This window comes from Peromyscus eremicus, chromosome 5 (genome assembly GCF_949786415.1).
Source record: "Peromyscus eremicus chromosome 5, PerEre_H2_v1, whole genome shotgun sequence".
In the NCBI taxonomy this organism is placed as follows: Eukaryota; Metazoa; Chordata; class Mammalia; order Rodentia; family Cricetidae; genus Peromyscus; species Peromyscus eremicus.
In genome coordinates this window covers 39,719,768-39,745,603 of record NC_081420.1, presented here as the reverse complement: position 1 = coordinate 39,745,603, position 25,836 = coordinate 39,719,768, and the positions used below count along the sequence as shown (strand labels likewise).

The 25,836-nt window shown below is 42.4% G+C and overlaps 3 protein-coding genes across 3 annotated transcripts; 1 reads left to right on the top strand and 2 right to left on the bottom strand.

Moving 5' to 3' along the window:
- Window positions 1-222: 222 nt before the first annotated feature.
- Window positions 223-1,265, bottom strand: LOC131911015 (putative vomeronasal receptor-like protein 4). The gene has a single exon (XM_059263001.1). It carries the CDS (start codon window positions 1,120-1,122, stop codon window positions 223-225), a length of 900 nt encoding a protein of 299 aa, XP_059118984.1. The 5' UTR covers window positions 1,123-1,265.
- Window positions 1,266-11,574: 10,309 nt separating this feature from the next.
- LOC131911292 (putative vomeronasal receptor-like protein 4) lies at window positions 11,575-12,471 on the bottom strand. The gene has a single exon (XM_059263278.1). It carries the CDS (start codon window positions 12,469-12,471, stop codon window positions 11,575-11,577), a length of 897 nt encoding a protein of 298 aa, XP_059119261.1.
- Window positions 12,472-23,982: 11,511 nt separating this feature from the next.
- LOC131911014 (putative vomeronasal receptor-like protein 4) lies at window positions 23,983-24,885 on the top strand. Its single transcript, XM_059263000.1, has one exon. It carries the CDS (start codon window positions 23,983-23,985, stop codon window positions 24,883-24,885), a length of 903 nt encoding a protein of 300 aa, XP_059118983.1.
- Window positions 24,886-25,836: the final 951 nt, after the last annotated feature.

The window sequence follows — 25,836 nt, the reverse complement described above, 5'->3', positions numbered from 1 at the left end:
GGTGGGATGGTGGGATAGTGAGGATCCCTGCCAAATCTCTAAAGCCTGAACCAGTCTTCAACTTTCTAGGACAAGTTGATTGTAAAACAAAACAAAGCAAAATATAATCTATTGTCTCAACAATTTATTGTTGTGATACATGAGAAAGGAAGAACAAAACCATCCCAGTGTACGTAGCTTTAGTTGGTAAAGAGTTAGGTGTGAAAAGTAATTTCTTATTTCTCAGGGGGCACGGCAGTGCTTAACAACACGGACATCCCTGATTATCAGGACAAAGGGGCTGAGAACAGCATAACTAAATACTAAAAATGCTTTAATATTGTGTATTGTGGAATCATGTGTCACTGTGGAGCCTGTGTAGAAGGAGAAAATGAAATCTGCCCAATAAAAGAAAAGGAAGCAGGCCATGAGAGTGAGAACACTATGGGTAGCTCTGATTTCTGGCCTGGAATCATTTGCAAACCTGGAACTGTGAAGGTACAAGACACGTACGTGATGTTTGTACAGATGGAGAGCCATAGACCCACTGCTCCAGCCCATGAGACTCTGGAAAACGACATCACGAAGAGCCATGAGGGAGAGGAAAAGCCACTTAACTGTGTGTATGGATGGCAGCATGCAGCAATACCCAGTGTACATCCCGACTTCAGACTTGTTTGTGCTCCTGGCTGCTGTGATATAGTGAAGCAAGTTGGAGCTTATCAGGGAGTTAAAGATCCAAAAGAGGAGGAGAAAGGGAAGAACTTTCCATGCAGTCTGTGGTTTGAGCTTTCTACAAAGGATTGTCCTGGGACTGATGGTGACAGCCTGGACCATGCTGAGGAGACAGGTGGTGCAGATGGAGAGGCCCCGGGCCACCCTTTCTAGGTAAATTATAGTTTTACAACCAATGTCACCTAGGAAGTTTCTGAAATAAAAAATTGTCGATATGTATCTGACCCCTATGCAATGAATAATGATTGTGTTTACAAAAGCCAAGTGGATGAGCATAACATCTACATTTTTTCTCTCAGGACCCATGAAAGTATATATGTGTCCCACAAATAAGATGATGTTCCCTAAAACTCCAAGTCCAGTAAGTGAAATGAAAATTAATCTCTGGATGAGGTCTCTCCAGATCATCTTCACGATATTTCCAGCACTAGGAAAACCCTTTTGAGAAGCACAAGGAAGTAAACATGAAATGGTTCAGGCCTGTGGGTGTTCTGTTTTCTTTAGTGAAGAGAACAGTGTATTATGTAAATGCAGAGTCCTTTGTTACAGATGCCTGAGTTTGTTCTTGCCCCTCCTGGTCTTGTTTCCATGGATACAGCAATGATGCTGATGGTGATTGGACATAAACACCATGCTGATGCACTTACTGCTTTACAGAAGACAGTTCTTTATACCCTCCATCTTTATACTTTTTTCCATGAGGACATCCAAACAAAGGGCAGCATCACTCATTTCTGAGACATGATATGGAGCATCAACTTAGATGCCTCTCTTCCCAGATCCTCTTTGCCATCCTGTACCCACTCATCCCTTAAGTGTTGAATTAATAGAAAATTGGAGATACTCCAAAGAACTGTAACACTTGTCCAAATGGGATTGCTTTCCAGGGAAATTCAGGTGGCTTTTCTCTGTCTCCATCTCTGAACTGACCTTGGCAACAAATGACACATAGGTTAATTGGGTAAGCAGTAGCTAGCCCATTTCCTTCACTTCAGTGGGATAGGGTGATTAATTGTTGTTCCTTATCATGTTATGCGTGGGATGTACTAAAGTAAACCACACCCCTACTTATGTGCCTTTACTGACCATGCCCTAAGAATGTTCTCCAAGAAAGTATTATATATCAGCTCTCAGCTTAGGCATTTTCCTTTGGACTCCCAACAAAGGCATAGTCTAACATTTTGATTTTCAGGGCTCATCAAATCAGTGATTTTATCAGTCAGTAATGCTGTACACTATAAATGACAAGCAGCCTACTACCCCATACTATTGTGAAGTTTTACATGTAACATCCATTCTTCTGTTTTCTCATTCTGTTTAAATTGAAGTAAGGATTAAAACACAAATGAATTCATGTTGCTTCCACTTTTAGAAATCATAGATAGTTTTATGTGGGAAACCTAAATATATTTTCTTCCACTCTTTAGGATTCTCTGCTGTTCACAAAGTTTATCTCCAGATTGCTTTCAGATTGTTTCAAGCACATGTAACAGGGGCACTGACTCTGTGACAAGGGCACATGTGATGTCCTCTTTGTGACCTGACTCCAGCCACGATCCTTCATAGCTAAGTGCTGCCCACAGGTCACAAATGTGTCTCGTACCGTTTCCCTGAACCCTCCGACTGTGCTGTCTGTTAGCCTGCTTATATCATCGCTCTGTGCTGAGAACACCTGAGAGATGCTTTAGTGCATCAGCTACCTTCCATAAACCTGTCATGGAATGCTCAGAAAATGACTGCTGAGTAAATTATTAACGGAGTGTTATGGTTGCAATGTTCTATATAAACCACAGAAGTGAACTAAAAGCAAAAATATTCTGGCTGGTGTCTTTCCCTAGAGTGCTTGGGAGGTCAGTCCACTTTGGAATACACATTCAGGAATGTTTACTGTATTTCCTTGCATGCAGGGGGGTGGTAAATTTCCAAGTTCCCATAGGTCCAGTGGCTATCATGGACTACCTTTAAAGGCGTCATCAATGTGGCTAATTTTTAGTTGCATTATCTCTGTAATGATCTTTTTATGACTGTGTGTTTTAAAAGTATACCTCTTATTTCTTTGAGATACCAATAATGTATTTTGAAATGAGGAATCTGTCACTGTTTCCTGAACAGCGTCACTCCTGCACTAAATAAATTTATCTGTTTAAATCTATTCAAGGAACTGCTGTAGAAACACTTATGTATAGATTTCTATTTATTTCTTTTTGAGTTTAGTTATTTTATGAGTATAAATATATGCCCGGGCAGCCCTTGTGTCCCTGGACCTGCAAAGGTCAAAATTGGCATCAGGTCCACTGAAACTGGAGTTGCATATAGTTGCTAGCTTTGATACAGGTGCTGAGAATTGCAAGAGTATCAGATGCTCTCAACCAATGAGCCTATTCTTCAAACATGCATGTACAATTTAACACGCTTTCTCAAGCTCCTGACCTCCGCCATGCTGGAACTGATCAATCCAGTCTGTGTGCATCCAGCTAAATGAGGGATTTTCCTGCAATGATGTGGTGGAGGCTTACACATATTCTACAAGCTGAAGAATTCCGAAACTTTAGAAATAGAAAGTTCAGGATTCACAAGAACCTCCTTTGTGACCACCTACTGTGGATTAAAATTCATACAATTCGTATGTTTATCGTGTTAAGAATATTTTTTGGTTTCTTTAAAAAGTATTTTTCATATGTAAATTATGTTTTATGCAATATAGGTGTATTTTAGGGAGTCAATGAACTAACATGTGTAGCGCCTAGGGAAGTGCCCAGCATGCTTTAAAGACCCATTTTCTAAAATCAGTTATTGGTGTTAGTGTTTAGCCTCGTGTCTGCTTTATCCACAATTCTCATATTCCATGGTTTACACTGGATCTAGGGAAGGGGAAATTCACAAGAAATGAGATCATGGTAAAGAAGGAAAGAGAGCTCCATCCACAAGCACTGTAGTCACTAGAGGTCACACAGCTCAGATCGAAGTTCCCAGTGCTTGGAGGAAAAGCACACACAGATTGTGCAGAAGCTGTGGGAACCAGAGCTTCCTCCTCCAGGCTGCAGTGCAGGCGCCCCCTTCTCCTGCTCTGCCTGTCCTGTGTAATGAGCAGCTCTGGCCCAGGGGCAGCACACACTGTCCACATGGCTGATGAAGCCATCCTGGATTGCAGGTAGGAAATGATAGACCATCTTCTACCTGAATCCTGCCGCTTCCCTCTCTCAGAGTGACAGGGAGCCCACATCCCTGTCTCCTGCATCTCTGCCCTCCACAGATTTCTTTCCACACCAAAGGCAGCTCCACCCCACCGTGATGTGGCGGCACTCACCATGCAGTCTGTGCAGCAGCTCGGGGTGGGTGTCCTCAGGGCACCAGCCAGGCCCTGTTTATCAACCTGAGACCTGAACTCAAGAGAGGTGTCAAGATGTCACCATCAGGAGTTTGGCTCCATCAGGGGAAAAGGCTCCTCCTGCACATCTCCATCCCTGAGGCCGCTCTGCCTTCTCCCTGGTGCCCTGTCATTTCCTGAACCCAGAAACTTTCTGATTATAGTTATGGTCTCTGTGAGTAAGGAGAGAAGTAGGGGTTGGGCTTTTGAACTTAACTCCAGTCTGTCTACATGCCTCAGTTTACCTCCTTAACCAAGAACTGCTTTGGAAGAAATATCTGATACTCGAAGATGATCACTTTCTGAATAATTTTCAAGCATATTCTTTATTAATAACAAAAGATCAATTAGTGCTACAGGCAGGGGCTATGGTCAGTGTCATGTTTAGGACAATCACCAGGGACTGTGGGAGCCTCTGCACTCTTAGTACTGTGTCTGCTGCATGCTTTACAGGCAGTCCTGAGTATTTGGGTTTTTTTCTGTACTATTTTTTTGTTATTAAAGTTTTATACAAAATATTTTGATCATGTCATTCTGTTCCCCCAACACCTCCTGCATCCTCCATATCTCCCTATGCAACTAACTCTATGTTTGCTCTTTTGTGCTCTCTCCCACAAAAGTAACAAAACAAAAGAAAAGAAATCCTCAAATAAAAGAAAATGAAAGGAGTCAAAATAAAATAAAAAGCCCAGACAAAATGAAACAAAAGTGTACAAAACAAAACTGTGGAGTTCATTTTGTTCATTTAGATAATGATTCCGAGGCATGGGATCTGCTCTGGAGTGTGGCTGAGTGTCACTCTGTGACACTTTATTGGAGAAAACTGATTGTCCCCTTTTCCAGCAGGTATTAATTGCAAATAGTATTATGGGTGATGTATAATTAAATATTGCTCTATCATATTTTGAACCAAATTAGTCAGCATAACTTTTAAATGAATTATGAGCACACCTTAGGTATCAACAATGTAGCAGACAAATGTTGCCCATTTATTTGTATCTTCAATGTGAAAATCTGAGATGGACCTGTATAGCTGCCTATAAATAACAATCAAAAGGATTGGTTACTAGATATTTGGTTTTTAATTATTTTCAAAATAATATTAATATATTATATTAATTAATAATAAGATTGCAATGTTGAAGGTTTTTGCTGTTTGTCTGACAGGAACAGATTGAAAGTAAAGGCAGGAGGAACCCTACAGCAAGAATCAACCATCAACCTGTTCAGACAATAAACCCCAAGTCAGCTAGAGCTACAGGAAATGACTCTGTCTCACTCAAACTAGTACTGACACAAATAAATTATATCTGCAAGATGGATTCTAGACCTGAAATCCCTAAGTCGAAGTGTGACTGTGATAGTAATCATGGCACAATTTCTAAGTTGTTTGTTTTTCTTCCCAAAGTATGTTTTGTTTTATATTAATTTATTTAGTGGAGATCAAAATGTCTTTATTAGCAGACAATGATAGTTATACATAAATGGCCCAAAATATCCTGCCAGAAAACATAAGTGACCTGCAAAACTCCTACAGCTGGTAAACTCTTTCAGCAAAGTAGCTGGATGTAAACTTAAATCAGAAAACTCAGTAATCCCTCTAAATACAAATGACTAACAGACTGAGAAATAAATCAGAGAAAAAACACCTTTCAAAATAGCCTCAAATAACATAAAATATCTTTTGAAAAAAATTAAACACATAATTTTTATTGATTCCTTGGGAATTTCACATCGTGTACCCCATCCTGCTCACCTCCCAGTCCTTACATATCTTCCCTTCTCCACCACAGCATCCCCCCTCGAAGAAATTCCCCCAAAATTAAAAACAAAAACAAACAAAAACTCACTCTTCCATCCTTCCCACCTCTCCAACACCTCTTCACTCGCCATAGGGACACTGGGAGCTTCAGTGTGTCATGCAGTGTACCCTTTTGTCCAATCAGCCCCACACAAAAATGTTCATTCCAGGGAGCCATCGGTCTGGGCAGGACCTCTGGCCTCTGGCACACCATCATCACTGGACCCTCACTGAAACTCCTCTCCGATATCCTGCTGTTGCCCCATCTCCAGGAGATTCTGTGACTATTGTTCTACAGTACCGGTCCCTTCAGGTTCTCCAGCTGATCATAGATGGGGTAGATGTTAGGGTGGGCCAACCCAAGGCCCAGGTTGTGGGTCCTGGGTGGTAGCTGAGCAGTCAGTCTGGGCCACTGGGACTGGTCCCTCAGGCGAGGGGCAGAGCCAGCTCTCCTCAGCCCGTGCCATCGGTGCCAGCTCTCCCTAGTGCAGTGGTGGGGGGCAGCTCTCTGAGAAAAGGTGGGACCAGCTCTCCTGCTGCTGTGTTCAGCAAAGGGCAGGGTCAACTATCCCAAAACAGCAAAAGACAGGGCCAGCTCAGCCCAGCCCTTGGATTTCAACACCACATTGTTCCGATGGCCACCTGTGGGGGTCATTGACCTCACCACAGACCCCAGCTGCAGCAGGACCGTGGACACAGACATTGCCCTCAGTAGCAGCTCAGGCCCAGAGGTCACTGTGGCCCCAGTGGCAAGGTAGGCCACTCAGATCACCATAGCCCTGGAGGCAGCAAAGCCCTCAGAAAACTACGTGGTCTCAGATGGCTGACCAGACCCCAGCTTCCCCTTGGCACTCAGTGGCAACAGGAGCTATGGACATAAACTCAGACCCTGGCCACTGCTGGGCCACAGGTAGCATCTCGGGCCCATAAGATACCATGACCCCAGGTGGCAGAGCAGGCCACTCAGATAGGCATCGCTCCAGTGGCAGACATCAATATGGCCACAGGTTGCCACCTAAACCCCAGGGATCTATGTGGCCTTTGTGGCAACATGGGGCATAAACATCCACAGAGACCCCAGCTGTGGTAGGACCACAGACCCAGACATGGCCTTAGCAGAAGACTAGGCCCGGTTGTCACCATGGTCCCTACATCAACGTGGCCTTCAGACACCATAGGCCCCAGAACTCTGGCATCAGCATGTCCTTCAATGATAACAGGAGCCCTGGACATCACCATAGACCCTGGCTGCTGTAGGGCCACAGACCCTACATGGCCCTCAGCTGCAACAAGGGCCCAAATGTCACCATGGCATCTTGTGGCAACACAGGCCACGTAGATCTGTATGGCACCAATTGCAACATGACCCTTAGACACAAACATGGCCTTAACTGGTGGCTCAGACTCCAGGCAACCTTATGGCAAAAGATGGCAACAGGGGTCATTGATGTCAACACAGACCCCAGCACCTTTAGGACCATGGACCTAGACATGGTCCTTAGCAGCAGCCTAGGGCTGGACTTCACCCTGGCCTTGGGTGGCAAGCAGGCCATCCACATCATCCACTTCCTAAATACATTTGCTTCTCTAGTTCTGCTTCTTTCCACAGCACATGGACAGTTCTGCTTCTCTTTCTCTCCCATTTCTTCACCATACATATATTTACTCATCATAATGGCATCTATCTGCACAGCACCATGTGGGCCTTTGGATGTCTTCAGCCAGCCAGGACTGTAGGACCCAGGGTTGCTGTGGAATAATCCCTCTGTACACTATGAACATGTGTTGCTCTCATTGTTAATAAAAAGCTGATTGGCCGATGGCTAGGCAGAATTTCAGGGGCAGAAAGAACACTGGGGAGAAGGGCAGAGTAGGAGAAGGTGCCATGAGACCCAGAGCAAGCAGTATAAAAAATATATAGATGAGGTAAACGAACCTTGGGGCAGCACATAGAATAATAGAAATGGCTTGATTTAAGTTATAAGAGCTAGGTAAAAACAAGCCTGAGCTATTGGCCAAGAATTTATAATTAGTATTAAGTCTCTGTGTGGTTATTTGGGGATTGGCTGAAGAGACAGAGACAATTGGCAGTCTAGACAGAAAACCACACCTACAAAAGGTGCACAATGTTCAGGGCCACATATGTTCATATAGAACCAAAAAAAAACCCTTCTTTAAAAAGGTTCCCAACACACAAAAATGGAGCCAAACACAGTTTCCTAGTCCTACAGTCTCTCAAGCAGCCCATGGTACAGGGAGGCATCTCCCAACCCCTGGCTGCATGATTGAGCCACCAGCATGAGCCCTGCCAACAGAACATGAGCTAAGCCACATGGCAAGTTTAAGGTTTTGCTCATGCAGACAGAAAAGATTATAGATATACATTGAAGAGAGATGCAGACCATAGAAAGCTTTAAATGGGTTACAGTGTGTTTAAAAATGTACAAAGGCTTGGGAGAGAAAAGAGAAAAGATGTTGACAGTCATAGAAAAAGAATAGTTTAAAAATAATAAAGTCCTTACTGAAGGAGTAAAGTAATATAAAAAATAAACTGCTTGGAGATTGAAAGTACACAGGGAGTCTGGATCCTGTGTGTTATTGTGTTGTCTTTAAATTTTCTGATTGCTGATGAATGAGCCATAGCTGCTAAGAGATATTGGTTTGTGGAAGCTTCTAGATTAAACCAATCTATATATTTTTAAAATGTCATGACTTTTTTAAAGTCAAAGGTGTGTTGCTTTGGGTAAGAGGTTATACGTTTGTTCCCCCCAGAACACAAAAGTCAGTGGTTTTGTTTTGGGTTGAAGAAGTTCAAGTTTGATTGAGGAAGACACCCTGAAAATCCTGGCTACAGACATAAAGAAATAAACCTAGAAAATCTATAAGACATGTGATATATATTTTACCTGCTCAAACATAAAACAAAAAATCATCTTTGGCTGTCTTTTGTACAACACATAGTATATTTGAATGAAAACAGATATGTACATTACCTTTAATAGTTTATGTATTTTCAGAACAAGGGAACAAGACATCATTGAAAACAAATGACCTAGGTGGTCTAGCATCTCAGAATGCCTCTGCTGCAGTTTTCTCAAAGTTCTGCTTCCAGAACAACTTCAAGGCTGCTGACTGAGATGGTCCAGCCTCACAAACTACTCCAACCAAGATTTAACTATTATCCTGATTTTCTGAAGTTCCCCCAAAGATTTCAGTGCCTCCAGACAACAGGAAGCAGTCTAGAGAAAATAATGCCTACATTCATACCCAAAGGAGGAGTGATGGATATTTGTTATCAACTGGGGTGAGGGTGGGGGTTTACAAATTGTAATTGGCCATGGTCAAAAATTAAGTAAAAGAGTTAGATTCAAGGATCTCTTTCTGAAGGAAAAAAAGGGAATATAGAAATGATGAGATTAAAAAGATAGATAATTAAATCTACTTTAATCCAGAAAGCAACTACTAGTCTTAAATATTTTACATTGGTTTGGATTTTTGTATAGTGATTCAAATTAAAGGTTATTTTTGTTAGGATATGTTATATATACATTTCTACTCTTGTTTAATATATTGTACCTATACAACTCATTTAACAATATAATACAGATTTTCACTCCTTGAAAATTATTATTATAAACTATTTAGGATAAGAAAGAAATACAGAGCTGGACGGTCGTGGCACATACCTTTAATCCCAGCACTCGAGAGGCAGAGTCAGGCAGATCTCTGTGAGTTCAAGGCCAGCCTGGGTTACAGAGTAAGTTCCAAAAAAAGCGCAAAGCTACACAGAGAAACACTGTCAAAAGAAAGAGAGAGACAGAGACAGAGACAGAGACAGAGGAAAGAAGGAAGGAAGGAAGGAAGGAAGGAAGAAAGAAAGAAAGAAAGAAAGAAAGAAAGAAAGAAAGAAATGCAGATTCGTAGTTAGTCACCTATTACAACCAAGCTTATAGTCAAGTTACATATGTTATCAAGGTCAAACAGAAATATATTTTAGATAGATAGGTAGTCTTTAAACACTTCAACAGAATATGGCATTCAAGATGTTTTAATAATACAAGGCTTTTTATGACAATGAGAAATGTCTGCTCTTGGCAGTACCAATCTACATCAGAGAAGATGATGGGCATTGAAGAGACTCTTCTTTGTGGCAAAAGTTAGCCACTGGACAAGAAATTGATCTTGCCTCAACTCCTGAAAGTATGCTGTCCAAATGTATGAAGTGGGACCCAAAAGAAAGTGAATGCCAAACTTTACCAAGACAAGACGGGACAGTCCTTCAAAATTCCTGCTTTACAAAAACGTTTGTCAGATATTCTAGGTCTGTAGGCCAAAGATGAATGCCCCAGTGTTACAGAGGAACCTTGGGTGTTTGTCCAGGAGGCCAGCTGTTTCTGTCATTTCTTAGTTTTGGAAGTTGTTGCTCTGCACTTCCTATTTACTCTGGTAATAACATATCCTTCTCAGGTCTCTGATGGAGTTGAAGACTGGATAGTTATCATTATATTCTTTCTTATTACCAGATTCAGAAAAGAACTCACAAAAGAGGTGTAAAGTGTATAACTATGAGAGACATAAAAGTATAGTTTGGGGTTGGTAATATAAGTTAGGATAGAAAGTGAATTAGGTACAACACTTTGGATTCACCACTATAGAACAGAAAATAGAATATTTTCTCTGAATTTGCCAAATGCAAATGGACTAGAATTTGTGAATGTAATTCTTACCTGATATTTATTTTTAGTGTATATAATTTTATTACGTTAAAGTTAAAATCCTTCATTGTTAATTAGACAAAAGGAAGGAAATGCTGTGGAATAATCCTTTTGTATACCATGAAGATATATTGCTCTCATTGTTACCAAAAAGCTGATTGGCCAATGACTAGGCAGGATTTATGGGGCAGAGTGGCAGAGCGAATGCTGGGGAGAAAAGTGGAGTCAGAAGAGATGCCATGAGACTTAGAAAAAGCAGAATGTGAAATATATAGATGAGGTAAATGAGCCTCAGAGAAGCACATAGGTTATTAGAAATGGGTTAATTTAAGTTATAAGAGCTAGCTAAAAAACAAGCCTGAGCTATTGGCCAAGCATTTATAATTACTATTAAATCTGTGTAGTTATTTGGGGATTGGCTGGTAGGACAAAGCTAATTGGCAGTCTAGATAGAAAACTCCACCTACACAGGCTGGCCTGTGGGTGTCTTTCACCCACCTGGGGCTGAGTAGCACAAGGCAGGCCTGTGGATATCTTCAGCTAGCCAGGATTGTGAGGACCCAGACTGACCTGTGTAACACATTTGTATTCATTCTGAAAAATAACACATAAATTGTATCATTCAATGGGAGTCACTGGGATATTTACGGAATTGCCTCTATCATGTATTGACGGTGTGCTTCCAAGACTCTTTCTACTACCAGAAGTGGTGATCATGACTGATCCTTTATACACACAAGAGAATATCAGCTATTTCATGGAGGAAGGTGAGATGGAGGAAGGGACAGCTGTGGCTCTGAACTTTCTTCAGCCTCATTATTAGCTAAGCACAGTCACCATTTGTTGAGTGTTTATCCACCACTATGTGTTGAGATACTCTTAGTAGATACAGTATTATGTGCACCTAAACAAAACTATCAAGTTTTATGTTTTGTATGCTGAAAGGATAAATGGACATTTATCAATGCCCGATCTCCTTACTGAGTGTGACAACATTTAGTCAGATGTCCATCTCTCTGAATAAGTATGAAGGGGCTGATAACTGCATAACCAAGTGTTAGAAACTCTGGAACATACAGTAATTTGGAATAATTCTCTATGAAGAAAGTAAAATATAAAGAAATAAAACAATCTGCCCAGTAGAAGAAAAGAAAACAGAGCATCAGAAGGAGGACACTCTGAGCAGCTCTCAGCTCAGGGGGAGTTCTGTAGAGAAGCTTGGCCTTCTGAAGGTAGAGGACATGCTGGTGATGCTTGTGGAGAAGAGATACCATGTAGCCACTGGCTCCTCCCATGGCACCCTGAAACACTGCATCTCTCAGGACCATGAGGGTAAGAAAAAAACATCTTATTATCCAGCTTTCTGGCAGAAAATAGCAATAATTGCTGCCTTTTTTAACCTGTGTTATGTTCACACTGTTGATACTTTTAATGTAATATGGTAAATTCATGCTGATCAAGAAATTGAGTATCCAAAAGAAGAGCAGCGAGGAAAGAATGTGCTGTGGAGTCTTCAGTGTGAACCTCTGCCACCTGGAGTGTCTGGGGCTGATGGTGATGGCCTGGACCACAGTGAGGAGACTGCTGGTGCAGATGGAGAGGCCCCGGGATGCTCTTGCCAGGTAAACAACAACTTTACAACTGGTGTCATCTAAGAAGTTTCCAAAATTAAAGGCTTCTATAGTCTTTGGCATACCTTTTGAAAGAAGCATTATGATGTTTGTGAGTGCTAAGTGAGCAAGAATGAGGTATATAGGTTTCTTCTCAGTGTTTTGGAACATGTGCATGTAACTCACAAAAACTGAGATGTTCCCCATGGTGCCAAGCCCAGTGAGACAGAGGAAGACTGTGCCCTTCACAGGGTCCAAAATCATACTTATATCTGAGGCAGAAATACTTGATCCAGCAAACACCTTTTTGAAGAAATCAGTAAATTATGATAAGTATCAGAAAAAAATCTTTTAAAGCCACTCAGTTTTCTGGAAATAAGGTAATGATATATATTATTGTTCAGACTTATTGACCCAGGATTTCCTTGAAGACTTGTTTACAGAAATCTAAATTTTTAAGCTATGTGTTTAACTTAATTACCTAATCTCAAAATATACTAGTAACAACAAAATCAAGATGTTGACACAAAAACCAGTTGTAGATCAAGAGGATAAAGCAGAGAGTCTAAATATAAACCAATGCAGCTTCACCCAAAACACACTGAGGAAAATGTAGCCTCAGACAGAAGGCAGAGGCTAGATCCATATTCCTTATACTTCACCAAAAAAAAGTGAAAACGTGTTCAAAGCCATGATGTAGGAACTGAAGCACTGGGAATGTACAAAAAAAGCTCAGGGAAAACATCTCAGGGCACAGCAGGATCCTAAGAGTAAGATCCTCTCCCAGCCTGCTCTGAAGACAGCCTGCACTAATCACAGACTCCCGACTCTCATATCTCCTGTGTTGGAAAGGCAGAATAAAACAGCCACAGAGCCACCTGGAAACACTGCTGCTCCTGATGTCATGTTGTCACCTAGCAGTTACAAAGAGCCACCCTGAGTATACAATCGAATCAACACACAGGCAAACCAACTGAACACTTCTGTAAGAAGCAGCAGAAATGGCCAAAGAACACAGGAACAATGTTCTCTAGTTTTAGCCACTGGGAACAAGGCCTTTGAAAAAAAATCACATTATCAGCAGGCTGCCCCCAGGGAGGACGCCATGTAGGAACCATGGGATTCTGTTATGGAGGGTGTTCAGAGGAAGACTGGCCTCCCAGTGAGTGGCTTTGGGACCTTTAAGGGAGCCTGGAGCAGTTCTAGATGTTTAGAAGTTTATCATGTGGATTAAAAGATTAATTAGGCATGGTGTTATAAAACAAAGACATGTTCAAGTAAGGGATTCCATAAAATTCTATTAAAAAACAAATAAAGGACCTGGCACCCTCTTTTGGTCTCTGCCAGGAAAAGTCCTGAAAACAGGGCACTTAATAGCAGGCAAAGCACGCAGAGATATTTAAAAATAAAATATCTTACAAAAATAACTGGTTGGCACATCCCTGGTCTGAATTGATCATTCACAGGAACGGTCAGGGTGGCACTTTGCAGCTGCCCTGTGACATCAGGAGCAACAGTGATTCCAGGTGGCTGTGTAGCTGTTTTATCCCTGCCTTTCCCAACACAGGTGACACCACAGGAGACTGTGAGTGTTGCAGGCTGTTCTCACTGAAGTCTGGGAGAGGATCTTGCTCTTCTAACTCTAAGAGCTTCCGTCTCCCTAACTAGGAATTCATGTCAAATGATGGGAACTTTCTACAGAGTGAAAGAGATCAGGATGCTCGATTCAAACTTTGGGATTTGTGCATGTTTTATATTCTTGAAATGCAATTCTGCAAGCCTCCTGCCTTTCCTTTGTGTAAAGTATTAAATATTGTTGTAGATCTCTGTCCTGAGGGTCTCTGACAACATGAACTATGTAGACTAGGCTTGTACCAGGTAGATACAGGCAGCCTCACTCTTCTAGGAATATCAGTTATTGCCTTTCATCTCCCCTGACAAATGGAGTCATTAGTACCTGAGCCATTGCATTATAGAGAGCAGACACTGCTGCAAATTCTTAACACATAATGAAACACGCTGCAGCGTTTATAGCAATTGCAGTAGTGTAAATGACCAAGCTTGAAATAAAAACCAAGGATTTAGTCGGAGATCAGAATGTACTAAATGTGTCGACACTCAGTGCATCTCAGAGTCTTGATGGATTTTTCAATTCTCTTCAAAGCTTTTCTGTCTGTCCATCTGTCTGGGACTGTATGCTTCTTTCCAGCACTCTGTACCTTTCCACAAACTTCAATGATCATATTTAATAAGTGATGTCTCTTTTGCTGAATGAAATGAACACTGTCAGAGGAAGAAGGCACCATAATATTACAGACTCTTAGAAAGTCCTTTAGAAAAGTAGGGGGTTTTTTTCCTCCTTTTTTTTTCTTTATTCTTCTCTCATAAAATACATCCTGACCACAACCTCCCCTTCCTCCACTCTTCCCATCCTCCACCTCTCCTCTCCCCCATATCCACTGCACCTCCATTTCCCTTCAGAAAAGAGCTGGCCTTCCAGGAATACCAACCAAACAAGATGCAATAAGACTAGGCACAAACCCTTATATTAAGGCTTGATGAGGCAGCCCAGTAGGAGGAAAAGAGTCCCAAAAGCAGACAAACGAGTCAGAGACACCCACTCTTCTCACTGTTAGGAGTCCAACAAAACCCCCAAACTAAACAACCATAGCATAGATACAGAGGACCTGGCACAGACCCATCACAATCTCCGTGATGGTTGCTTCAGTCTCTAGAAACCCCTGTGAGGCCAGGGTAGTTGATTCTTTGGGCTGTGTTCTCCTAGTGTCCTTGACGCCTCTGGCTTCCAGAATTGTTCCTCCCCATAGAGAACTGTGCATCCTAGTCTTGGATCAGCACAGGACTACTTATCCAATAGGTATCCTAGGGCCCTGGCACCCATGGAGTCTCACTTGGCAAGGAGTGACCCAGGATCAGTAGACCCAGGACAGAATGGGAACTTACAAAATTCCTGCATTTTGCAAGTTCTTTTCTCTCTCCTTATATATTCTTTGGACAGTTTTTCAATTTTACTCTGTCAGTCACACATGCAACAGCTGTAATTTTTGAAATTCTATTTTTTCCAGAATATTTTCCAATAAGATTCATCAGGGGACTAATGCTTCTCAAATCTCTTATCTGGAATTGCTAACTACACCTCCTAATCCTGGTAGCTTTTCTGACTCAGTAGAGACTGTTAGATACATATGAGAAAACAGCACTTAGAACTTTAACCATGTCTCACAGTTCTGGAAAGGAGAGTAAGGCATGCGAACACAGAATAGGGGAGAAGCCTCAGGAACGCACATGGTGCCTACCATTGAGAGTAAGTTCCCTGGACACCAAGCATATAGAATCAATGGTAGGCTCTGGTAGGCTCCAAGAGGAAAATGTGCAGTGTAAAATATGGGATGGATAGAGCCAGCTTTACCATACTTAGGGGCTTATATGGTGGAAGAAGTATGGTATAGTGAGATGGGAAAAGAGTGCCTTATCAAAGTCTGCTTTTATATAGGGATAGAGCTGGGACCTTCTTGTGGAAACGGGAACTGTATAAAAACATATCTTGCAGACAGGAAAGAACTGCGTGGGTTTTAATATGGTGTCCTTAAAGCGTTGTATCCATGTTCATTACTTTCTAACATTTGTAACCGCAAGTAGCTGCCAGATGATGTAAGCGCTGTTAGAGCAGGATGTGTCTGGCTCCGTACTTAGTTAAGCCTGAAAAATGCTGAACTCTGTGTCTACAAGACGGTTATGTTGGGGGTGGGAAAGTGTATTTGGGGAAGCATAAAGGGGAACAACGGGGTCTTTTATAATGATTACAACGTATTTCTTAAAATATAAAATATTTCTTAAAAGTCAAAAATAAGGGACAATATTCATGCAAGCCTGGTAGGAAAAAAAAAAAAAAAACTCTGTTGAAGTATAAATAAAGACAGCTCGAGCTATTCCAGGCCACTTGAGTGCAATCCACCTGGTGGTCAGATGTTTTTCCGTGCTCTAAGGCCCCTCCCCCTTCTCAGGACCTGAACCTGAGCCAAAGCTGGACCCCAGCACTCCTCCTCTTCTGCGGGGTTCCCTGAGCTCTGCCTGACATTTGGTTATGGTCTCTGCATTGACCTCGGGGCACAACGGTAGTGCCTCTGACTCCAGGAAAGTAGTTTCAAAACTGGACTTCACAGGGAGGACCAGTGGGAGGGGAAAGAAGGAGAAGGAAAGGCAGTAAGGAGGAACACAGGAAAACACAATGACATGTGCATGCAAATGTCACAATGGTTCCCGTTGTTTCACACAGTAACAGAAGAAAAACAGCAGCAACAGAAAAAAAAAAAAAAAAACACACACACACACACAAAAAAAACAAAAAAAAACAAAAACAAAAACAAAAAACAGGGTGGATTTGCATTCTGATAGGGGATAATGTCCCATCTGGATTGACTTCCAAATCAGCTGGGCAGGGAAGTGAATCTATCAGGCCCAGTTTTCTCAAGTTAAAATACAAGGTTATTGCTCCTTGATTGTCTGTACTGGGGTGAGATCATCTTGAGTTATAGCAACTCAAGTCTGGCAAGTTTGTGACTTTTTTTAAAAATCTTTTGTTGTTGTTGCTGTTGTTATGAGATGCCTGGGTCTCTCCTAGACTGGCCTTGATCCACCTGCCTCTGCCTGTCTGGTGCTTTGATTAAAGGCCTGTGCTACCATGCCAGGCTTACTTTTCCATCTTTGTAGTTCTTAACAGTCCTCACCACGGTCTAGGAACACAGTGAAGATACTGACTTACTACTTCAGTACAACATCACGTGTCAGGATGGAGACTTTCAGGACGGATTCACAGAAGAAACCTTCACGGTGAACAGCAGCAGCCTGGAGAGTTAGCCGGCAGACTAGAACAGACAAAGGTGCTGAGACAGGAACTGTAGAAATTCACCAAAAATGAAATGGATGGACTAAATTTACATCACTGACATCCTTATAAGGCAAGTGAACTTGGAGCTAAGAGAAAAATGGTTATTTTCCATAGAAATTTGAAAAGTTTCTATTTATTTTTAGTTATTGGAAGAAAGGAGGAAACATTAGACAAAGATTCACCCCAAACACTCTCAGGGTGGCAGACCCTGAGCACAGGGTAGGAAGCACCCCTGCAATCTGGTGTCACGTGTCCTGGAAATGGCCCCAGTTATTTCAAGTGTCAGCAGAAGACTAAAGGTGTCCTCTCTCAGCCTCTCTCAGGCTCAGCCTCTCTCCTCGACTCCTCAGCTCAGTCAGAGAGTCACATGCATGTCTTTAAACAAAATGCTGCATAGCACATGAGATTAAAAGAAACTATGATGTCTACTCACCACGGGGATGGGTGTAGACAGGCTCCAGGTCCTTCTGGCAAATGAGCTTTCCCGGGTCATATTTGTACCTTCAGTGTGTGTACAGCACTTGTCACCATGAAGTATCCTCAAGATACTAACACATCGTGCTGTAGAGAAAAAGGAGCCCTTTGCAGAATCTGGTCCCTAAAGTATGGCTTTCCCTCTCCCTCCTCAATTACGACATTTGTTTGCCTCAAAAGTTACCCCTGGATTAATTAGGTTTTCATTACATCATACAAACATGTGAAGTGAGAAAGTGAACAACAGCAAGGTTTCCATGTCTAGAGTTCCCCCATGTTCCTGATCCCTTCTTTACCTTTCTAAACTAAGTCTACAAATCAGAATAGAGACCTGCCTCTGGTACAGAGAGAAGTCAGTTCTCTTTCTCAAGCCCTTTGTTGTGTGGAGGACATAATAAATGACATCCATCACTTTACACTCTATTTTCTGAGCACATCCCAACCACACACCTGAGCAGAACAAGGTGTCTTTGCTTCATCTGCACATGTACTAGGTCACCATAGTCTGCCATAAGCAATGGTTTTACTCCTTCTTCCTTAAATAAATGGTATCCCAAATAGATGGACCTCCCTTTTCCAACTCAAATTCTGTCCTAACATCACTGTATCCTCGTAAACAAAGGCACTCCTGATACCCAATGCAGGATAAACACACTTGGCTGTAATTGAAGGAAAGTCCTTTATCATCTTCATCCTTACTTTTGAACAGGAAATTGAATCCTGGATGGATCAAAGGTCCCATCACATTTTCAAGGGTGAATACAAATATAAAAATGAAAATCCTAATTCTCCCTGAAGCAAAAGGTCATGATTAATTTCAACTTCTTCTTTTAAAACATTTTCATCATACATTGTGCATATTTTTTTCTCTTACCCATTTGATATGTTTGCAAAGTTCTGATTTCATCAAGACAATAACCCTTCATTCTCTTGATGAACCTAGAATCGATCCTAGGGAAGATCCCAGTGTTTGTAAGGCATGCATGTATTTTTGTCATTGGTGCCAAGGAAAAATATAGACTTTATTCTCTTCCACTTGACTTTCTGAAGCATTTTGTCATGGGGAGATTGACTGCAGAGAGAGACAAGGGTTTTTTACTTTTTTATTTTTTGACCAGTGGAGAGAGGCATTTGCTGGGACTTGGAGACACAAAATGCAGGCCTGTGCTTCTGCTCTTGACTGTCAAAATATGTGATTGTGAGGCATCTTTTAGGATGAATCCCCAAAGGGGCACCAGAGAGCCAAGAAATGCTTCAAACCAATTCTTCTGTGTCTGCCTTGAGGATCAGGATTTCCTGGATTAAACCATACTTTGCACAGTGCCGTAATATGCCATCTGGAGTCTCTGAGGCATTTCTCTTGCTAGAAGTCCTACAGAAGGGAGAGGATTCTCCCTTTACACACCATTTTGCCTTGAACCAGATGCTAGAGTCCATGTTATGTCATTACAGATCTAAAACTGAGTATTTCTGAATTCATCCACCTCTCATGGTCTACTCTTTACTATAACACAGCAGTGCCTTTCCCTACCGCACAGTTCTCCTTGCAGTAAGAGCATCTGATGTTTTATTTCAGTCTTGTGGAGACTCCAGCCAGAGCTGAGTGTTCCTAACCTGCCATCCTCCCCCATCACTGCTGCTGTCTGTCATAACCAGCAAAGCCTTTGCTGTCATAGTGTCACACGGAGATGGCATTCCACCCAACACACTGGGAAGCAATGGAAACAGAGGCAGTGCTTCCTTGGAAATTGCACAGTTCTTTTTCTAAGGATGCTTTCCTGGCATTAGCATTTGAGAAACAATCAACATTTGGGGTTCCTTTAGTGACATGTGTCTTAGTTAGGGTTTCTATTGCTGTGACAAAACATCATGACCAACAAGCAAGTTGAAAGGAAAGGGTTTATTAGGCTTTGGCATTGCTGTTCCTCACTGAAGAAAGTCAGGACAGGAACAGAAACAGGGCTGGACCCTGGAAGCAGGAGCTACAGAGGCCATGGAGGGGAACTGCTTACGGCTGGCTTTCCATCACTTGCTCAGCCCACCTTCTTATAGAACCCAGGACCAGCAGCCCAGGGATGGCACCATCCACCATGGGCTGGACCGTCCCCCATTAATCACTAAATGAGAAAATGTCTTACAACTGGATCTCATCCTGGCATTTCATCAGCTGAATTCTCTCTCTCTCTCTCTCTCTCTCTCTCTCTCTCTCTCTCTCTCTCTCTCTCTCTCTCTCCCTGCTTGCTAGTCATGATTTCAGCTACTACTCCAGCTCCATGCTTGCCTCCATGTCACCATATCCCCTGCCGTGGTGGTCATGGACTCACCCTATGAAACTGTAAGCAAGCCCCCAATTCAATACCTTCCATCATAAGTTGTCTTAGTCACGGTGTCACATCACAGCAGTAGAACAGTGTTTAAGAAACCTTGAAACTGCTTTCTTCACAAAACTCTGAAGCAGGCCTTGGATTCCTTGCCATTGTAAACTAAAGGAGAACCTAACAAGAGATAGATGAAGTGATTAATAAAATGACCCTCATCCAGGAATCAGCAATTAGCCGTGACTCAGTACTTGATCATCTTCTATTATCAGTGTTACTATACTTTGCAGACATTCAGAAATTGACCCCTTGGGATCAGGAATGTTTCTTTCCATCAGTTCCTGGCTTCATTGTAACGGGAGGTGAGAGGAAACCGGAACCAAGTCTGAGAAAGCAGCACCCTCAGGACACTGCTCACCCTCATTTCCCACCTCATCGCCCACAGACTCTGTAATTCAATCCTAATGATTTGTGAGTCAGCAAATGATGGAGAACCAGGGAGAGGGCTGGCCTCAGGGATGGAGATGTGAAGAAGGAGCCTTTTTCCCCTGGTGAACCAAACTCCTGACAGCAGGGAGAGCTGCTGTGAACACAGGTAGTGGGGATGATAAACTAGGCCTGGCTGGTGCAGTGAGGACACCCACTGAGCCCTGCACACACTGCCCAGGTGAGTGCTCCTCTGTCACTGTAGACTGAGGCTGCCTTGGACTTTGGAAGGGACACTGTGAGGCAGGGTGACTTTAGGTGTGAATAAAGAGTGTCTCAGTTCATCTGTCACTATGCAAAAGGAAGGCAGCAGGACCCGGGGAGCAAACAGTTTATCACTTTCCACCTGTCATCCAGAACCTTGGTTAGGGAGAGTTTGCAGCAGTCCATGGTGCAGGGCAGCAAAGCTGCTCATCCCATGGGCCCAGCAGAGACAGGACACAGGGGTCTGAGGGCACTTCAGTCTGGATGTGGGGAAGGACTCATTTCAGTCTGGATGTGGGGAAGGACTCACTCTTCCCACAGCCGTATGCATTTTACCCTAAAAAAAAAAAAATCAAAGATTTTATTTGAGCTGAGTGTCTTATTTCTCATGTTCTTCAGTCTTTTAAGATAGGCCTCTCTTGCCTCTGACTCTGATTTTGTTTTTCTGAACTTGTCAAACTATAACATAGTGTACAATCGTACAGACTTGGAGAAAGTGGACATTACTCTGAAGTAAGAGAAAAATGATTTCTTTAGAAAAATAATTCTGTTTCTGATACTTGACACCTCACAGTATGCTTACATGGGACAATCAGCATCATCAGGTTACAGATGAGAACACTGGATGTGAGGAAGCCAAATTACATGAGCAATGTGATACAGGCAGAAATGAGAGAGCGGGGATTGAGTCTGGAGTGGTTGATTGTAAACAAGGTTCTTGTGCATACTTAACTTAATGCGTGTGCGTGTGTGTGTGCGTGTGCGTGTGTGTGTGTGTGTCTGTGTGTGTGTGTGTGTCTGTGTGTTTGTGTATACAGGGTGGGGAGAACACGTTGGTATGTGCAAATGGTGGGGGTACATTGGTATATGCAGGTAGAGGTGTGTGCATTTATGTATGTGCATGTGTGTGTATGACTGTGTGTGGACAAGATATCAACCTCACAGGTCTGCAGCTCACTGCTTCTCCTAGACTGGCTGGCTAGAGATCCCAGAGATCTTCCTCTCTGCATCCACAGTGCTGGAATTAAAAGCAGGACGCCACATGGCATTTTTGTGGGGCTTCTGGGCATGGAACTCAGGTCCTCATGCCTCTCCTGGGATATTTTATCAACTCAGGCATCATCTCAGCACCATGAACTTTAAACTTCTAAAGTTTATGGTATTTCTCAAGCATTTGGTATATTTGTAACCCACTCTCACATATTTTGCTACAGAAACCTTGATTTCATTTCATTCACACAGACTAAATTTATGGTTACATGCTTTAGGTTAGAAGCATGTGAAAGCTTATTAAAATATGGCATGGCAGCCCTGGATTAGACAGGTACTCGTAGACATTAGACTTGGAGCTCTTTTAGTCCAGATGCAGCACTGTTAAGGAAAGCAAGGGCTATTTCATTATTACAAATTCTATTACCAATGGCTCCAAGAACTTAGAAGTATCTGAAAACCTCACCAAATCACAAAATGATTAATAGAGATATTGCAAGTCAATTTAAACCACTGTACTTTTCTTAAAGGATAATTCATATCTTTCACTAAATTGATAGAAGCTCTCAAATTCATGTACCAAATGTGTCACCCAAACGAAGTTGACTTCTTCAGGCCATTCAGTTTTTAAATATCATAAGAAAGAGACCGATTTGAGTGTTTCTCCACGTGGGCTGCCAGCTTTCCTCTGTGTTTAGTGTGCAGTTTTAAAAAGAAGCGCCTCATTTAATAACTTGTTCATAAACTATTTTTGAATATACATTAGCAGATTCTCCAAACCAAAGCAGTGTCTCTGAGGCATGCTCACTATCCAGGGCAGGAAGGCAGCAGATACACAGGCAAGACAGCCGGGAGAGTTCCGGGAAAGCACAGGAGATGAAACTCTGAGCTTTTATGGATAAGATGGAGAGTAGGTAGCCACGAAGCATGATGCCCTGACAAAGATCAACCAAGGTATATTATGCACAGTCCTGTGGCAAGGAAAGCACCAATGCTACATTTGAGGGGGTGAAGGAATTCAGGAATAATTGTGATAAGGAAAGGATGCTAAATAGTGAAGGACAAAGACAATTAAGGTTGAATTGCCTTCTGAATGTTTTGTAAGAGGTAAAGCAGATAGCATAGTTGTCTGTTCCAACAGCATTGTGTGTTATGTGTAGGTGGTTTTGGGGGGTGTTATGTGTCTGCAGTTAATCTTGGACAAGTGTGTGTGTGCAAGCAGAGGCCAGAGGTCAGCATTGGCTGTCTGCTTCAATAGCTTTCCACCTTCAGTTTTCAGTCAGGTCTCTGTGAACATAGAGCTCCCTGATTCTGCTAGGCTAGCTGACCAGGGAACTCCAAGGACATGTCTCTCTCCATATCAAACCCCTTCCCACCAGCACTGGGGCTACAAATCTTCACTTCTCTGGCCAGCTATTCATTGGTTGCTAGGGATCAGAACTTGGGTCCTCATATTGTACAGCATGCCTTTTTACAGACTATGCCATATCCCCAGCTCCTAAAAGAATATTTTGACTTGAATATATAAGGAGAAATATTAGAAAGGATACCATTCATAAAGAGTTTACACATTCACATGGACTATTAGCGAGATGTAGTTCATAGGTTGTGGCATTTCTGACTGAGAAATTGTTAGTCTCAACACACCTTCAAGCATATAATCAGCTACATACCTCTTCGGTTAGAGCCTGAGCTAGGAAATGTCTGCGTATTGTTTTCTTTTAGAAGAAGTCTCGGTAGAGAGAGCAAGAGCAAGGTAGCGGGAGGAAAAGGAAATCACCTTCAATAAGGTTTGTCCTACCTAGAAAGCTGGGAACACAAATTCATTCAGACTTACTCCCACCTTGATGTGAGAGGACAGGACCCTGTCCTCTACGTCCCACAAAACATTCCCTTCTGTGCCACTTACGGGAAGGGATATGAGTGATGTTCGCTTACGGGCAGTGAGGAGGACCAGGATGAGGAGCCAACACAGTCCAGGAGCCTGAGGTCACCCTGGGTGTGAGGAGGGAAAAGAAAGAGTCCTGTCAGGCTAATAATCAGGACTGTGTTGTTTAGAAAACTGACAAAGTGATGCCATGCTTTTAGCTTTGTTCAGGAAGAGCATGGTCACATGAACTTGAGGGAATAAGGATGTCATGAAAGGTAGGATTTATACCCTTATTGTAGGTATATCATTTCCACGGGAATGGGGAAAAAACAAACCAAAAACAAATAAACAAACAAAAAACAAAACAAAAAAAAAAAACAAAAAACAAAGACTCTGACCAGGCATCATTAAGAAAAGAACATTGTGTTTACATACTTGAAACCATTCTTTCCGTTGAAATAAGCAGAGAACATCTGACACGTTTCCCAAATGATTTTCCCTAGCGCTGTGCATGAAGTCAGAAGATGAAGTGGAGTAACATTAGCCAGACAATAATCTTCCTTTGTCTTATTGGGCCTGGAATTGTGGGAAATATCCTAATGTTTGTGAGACAGGTATACACGTCTGCCTTGGGGACTGAGAAAAAGCCTGTGGACCTCATTCTCATCCACTTGGCATTTTCTAATACGATTATTATTTGTACCACGGGGATCAGAGACATAGCCACAGTGTTTTATTTCAGAAACTTCCTCGGTGATACTGGCTGTAAAGCTGTGGTTTATCTGGCAAGGACGGCCCGGGGCCTCTCCATCTGCACCACCTGTCTCCTCAGCGTGGTCCAGGCTCTCACCATCGGTCCCGGGACCAACATTTGGACAAAGCTCAAACCACAGACCTCATGGCAAGTTCTTATCTATGTCTTGCTCTTTTGGATTTTTAATGCCCTCACAAGTTCCAACTTGTTGTACTATGTAACAGCAGGCAGTGGCTTGAACAGATCTGGAGTTGCAGGGTATATTGGATATTGCTATATGCTGCCATCCAGGGACACAGTCAAGTGGCTTTTCCTCTCGCTCATGGCTGTTCGTGATCTCATCTTCCAGAGTCTCATGGGCTGGAGCAGTGGACACATTTCTTTTTACCTGTATAAACATCACAAGCAAGTCCTCTACCTCCACAGTTGTAGGTCTGTAAATAGTTTCAGTCCGGAGATCAAAGCTGCACAGAGTGTTCTCATTCTCATGGCCTGTTTCCTTGTCTTTTATTGGGCAGACTTCATTTTCTCCTTCTACACAGGTTCCATGGTGACTCATGACTCCATCATACTAAATATTAAAACATGTCTAGTACTTGGTTATGCTGTTCTCAGCCCCTTTGTCCTGATGAGCAGAGCTGTTCCTGTTGCTAAAGCCTTGTGTTCACGCTGAGAAACGCTAAGATTACATTTCTCTATGAGCTGAAGATGCACAGTGTTATTTATTTGCCTTAATTTTGGAGGGCACGTGGTGAGCATGTAGCTTTGCTATGTATTGTAAGCTGTCCTGGAAGCTACTTTATAGCCCAGGCCCTGACCTAGTACCTTCCTGGGCATTACAAGCATTTGCCATCATACCACAATTTGCCTTAGTATGCTAATATATCCAAACATTAAACCAGTTAAGCATTATAATAATTTACTTAAAAAAATAAGACTACTCTGGTAGTTTGAATGTAATTGGCTTTCCTAAGCTCATAGGGAGTGGCACTCTTAGGAGGTGTGGCCTTGTTAGAGGCAGTGTGTTACTAGGGGGCCAGGCTTTAAGGCCTCTTATGCTCAAGCTACACAGAGTGTGGACACAGACTCCTTCTATTTTCTACTGCCTGTGGATCAAGATACAGAACTCTCAGCTCCTTCTCCAGAACCATGTCTGCCTGAGCACCACCAATTCCCACCATGATGATAACGGACTAAACCTCTGAAACTGTAAGCCACCACAATTAAATGTTTTCCTTTATAAGAGTTGCCCTGGTCATGGTGTCTCTTCACAGCAACAGAAACCCTAACTAAGACAACTAGTACTAAGCCACTTAAGAGTAATTTAGGGTTTCTAGGCAGGTGGAAAGTAGATTGTTACTATCTTTCCATTACCTATGCTATCATGTGACTTTTAGCTTCTCATTAGCATTGGGGAAAATGCTGGAGACAACACTGTCAGAAATCACCAGTTTTCCTCTTCAAAGCCAGAGGAAGAGAGCAAGACAGTGTAGGTGCCGAGGAGGAGGTGACCTTTTCTGGGGTAGTTTGTACAGCAGGGAGGATGACAGTGAGACAGGGATGTCATCACAGTCCAGCAGGTTAGGTCACCAGTTGTTTGACATTGTCAGGTTCCAAAATGGCT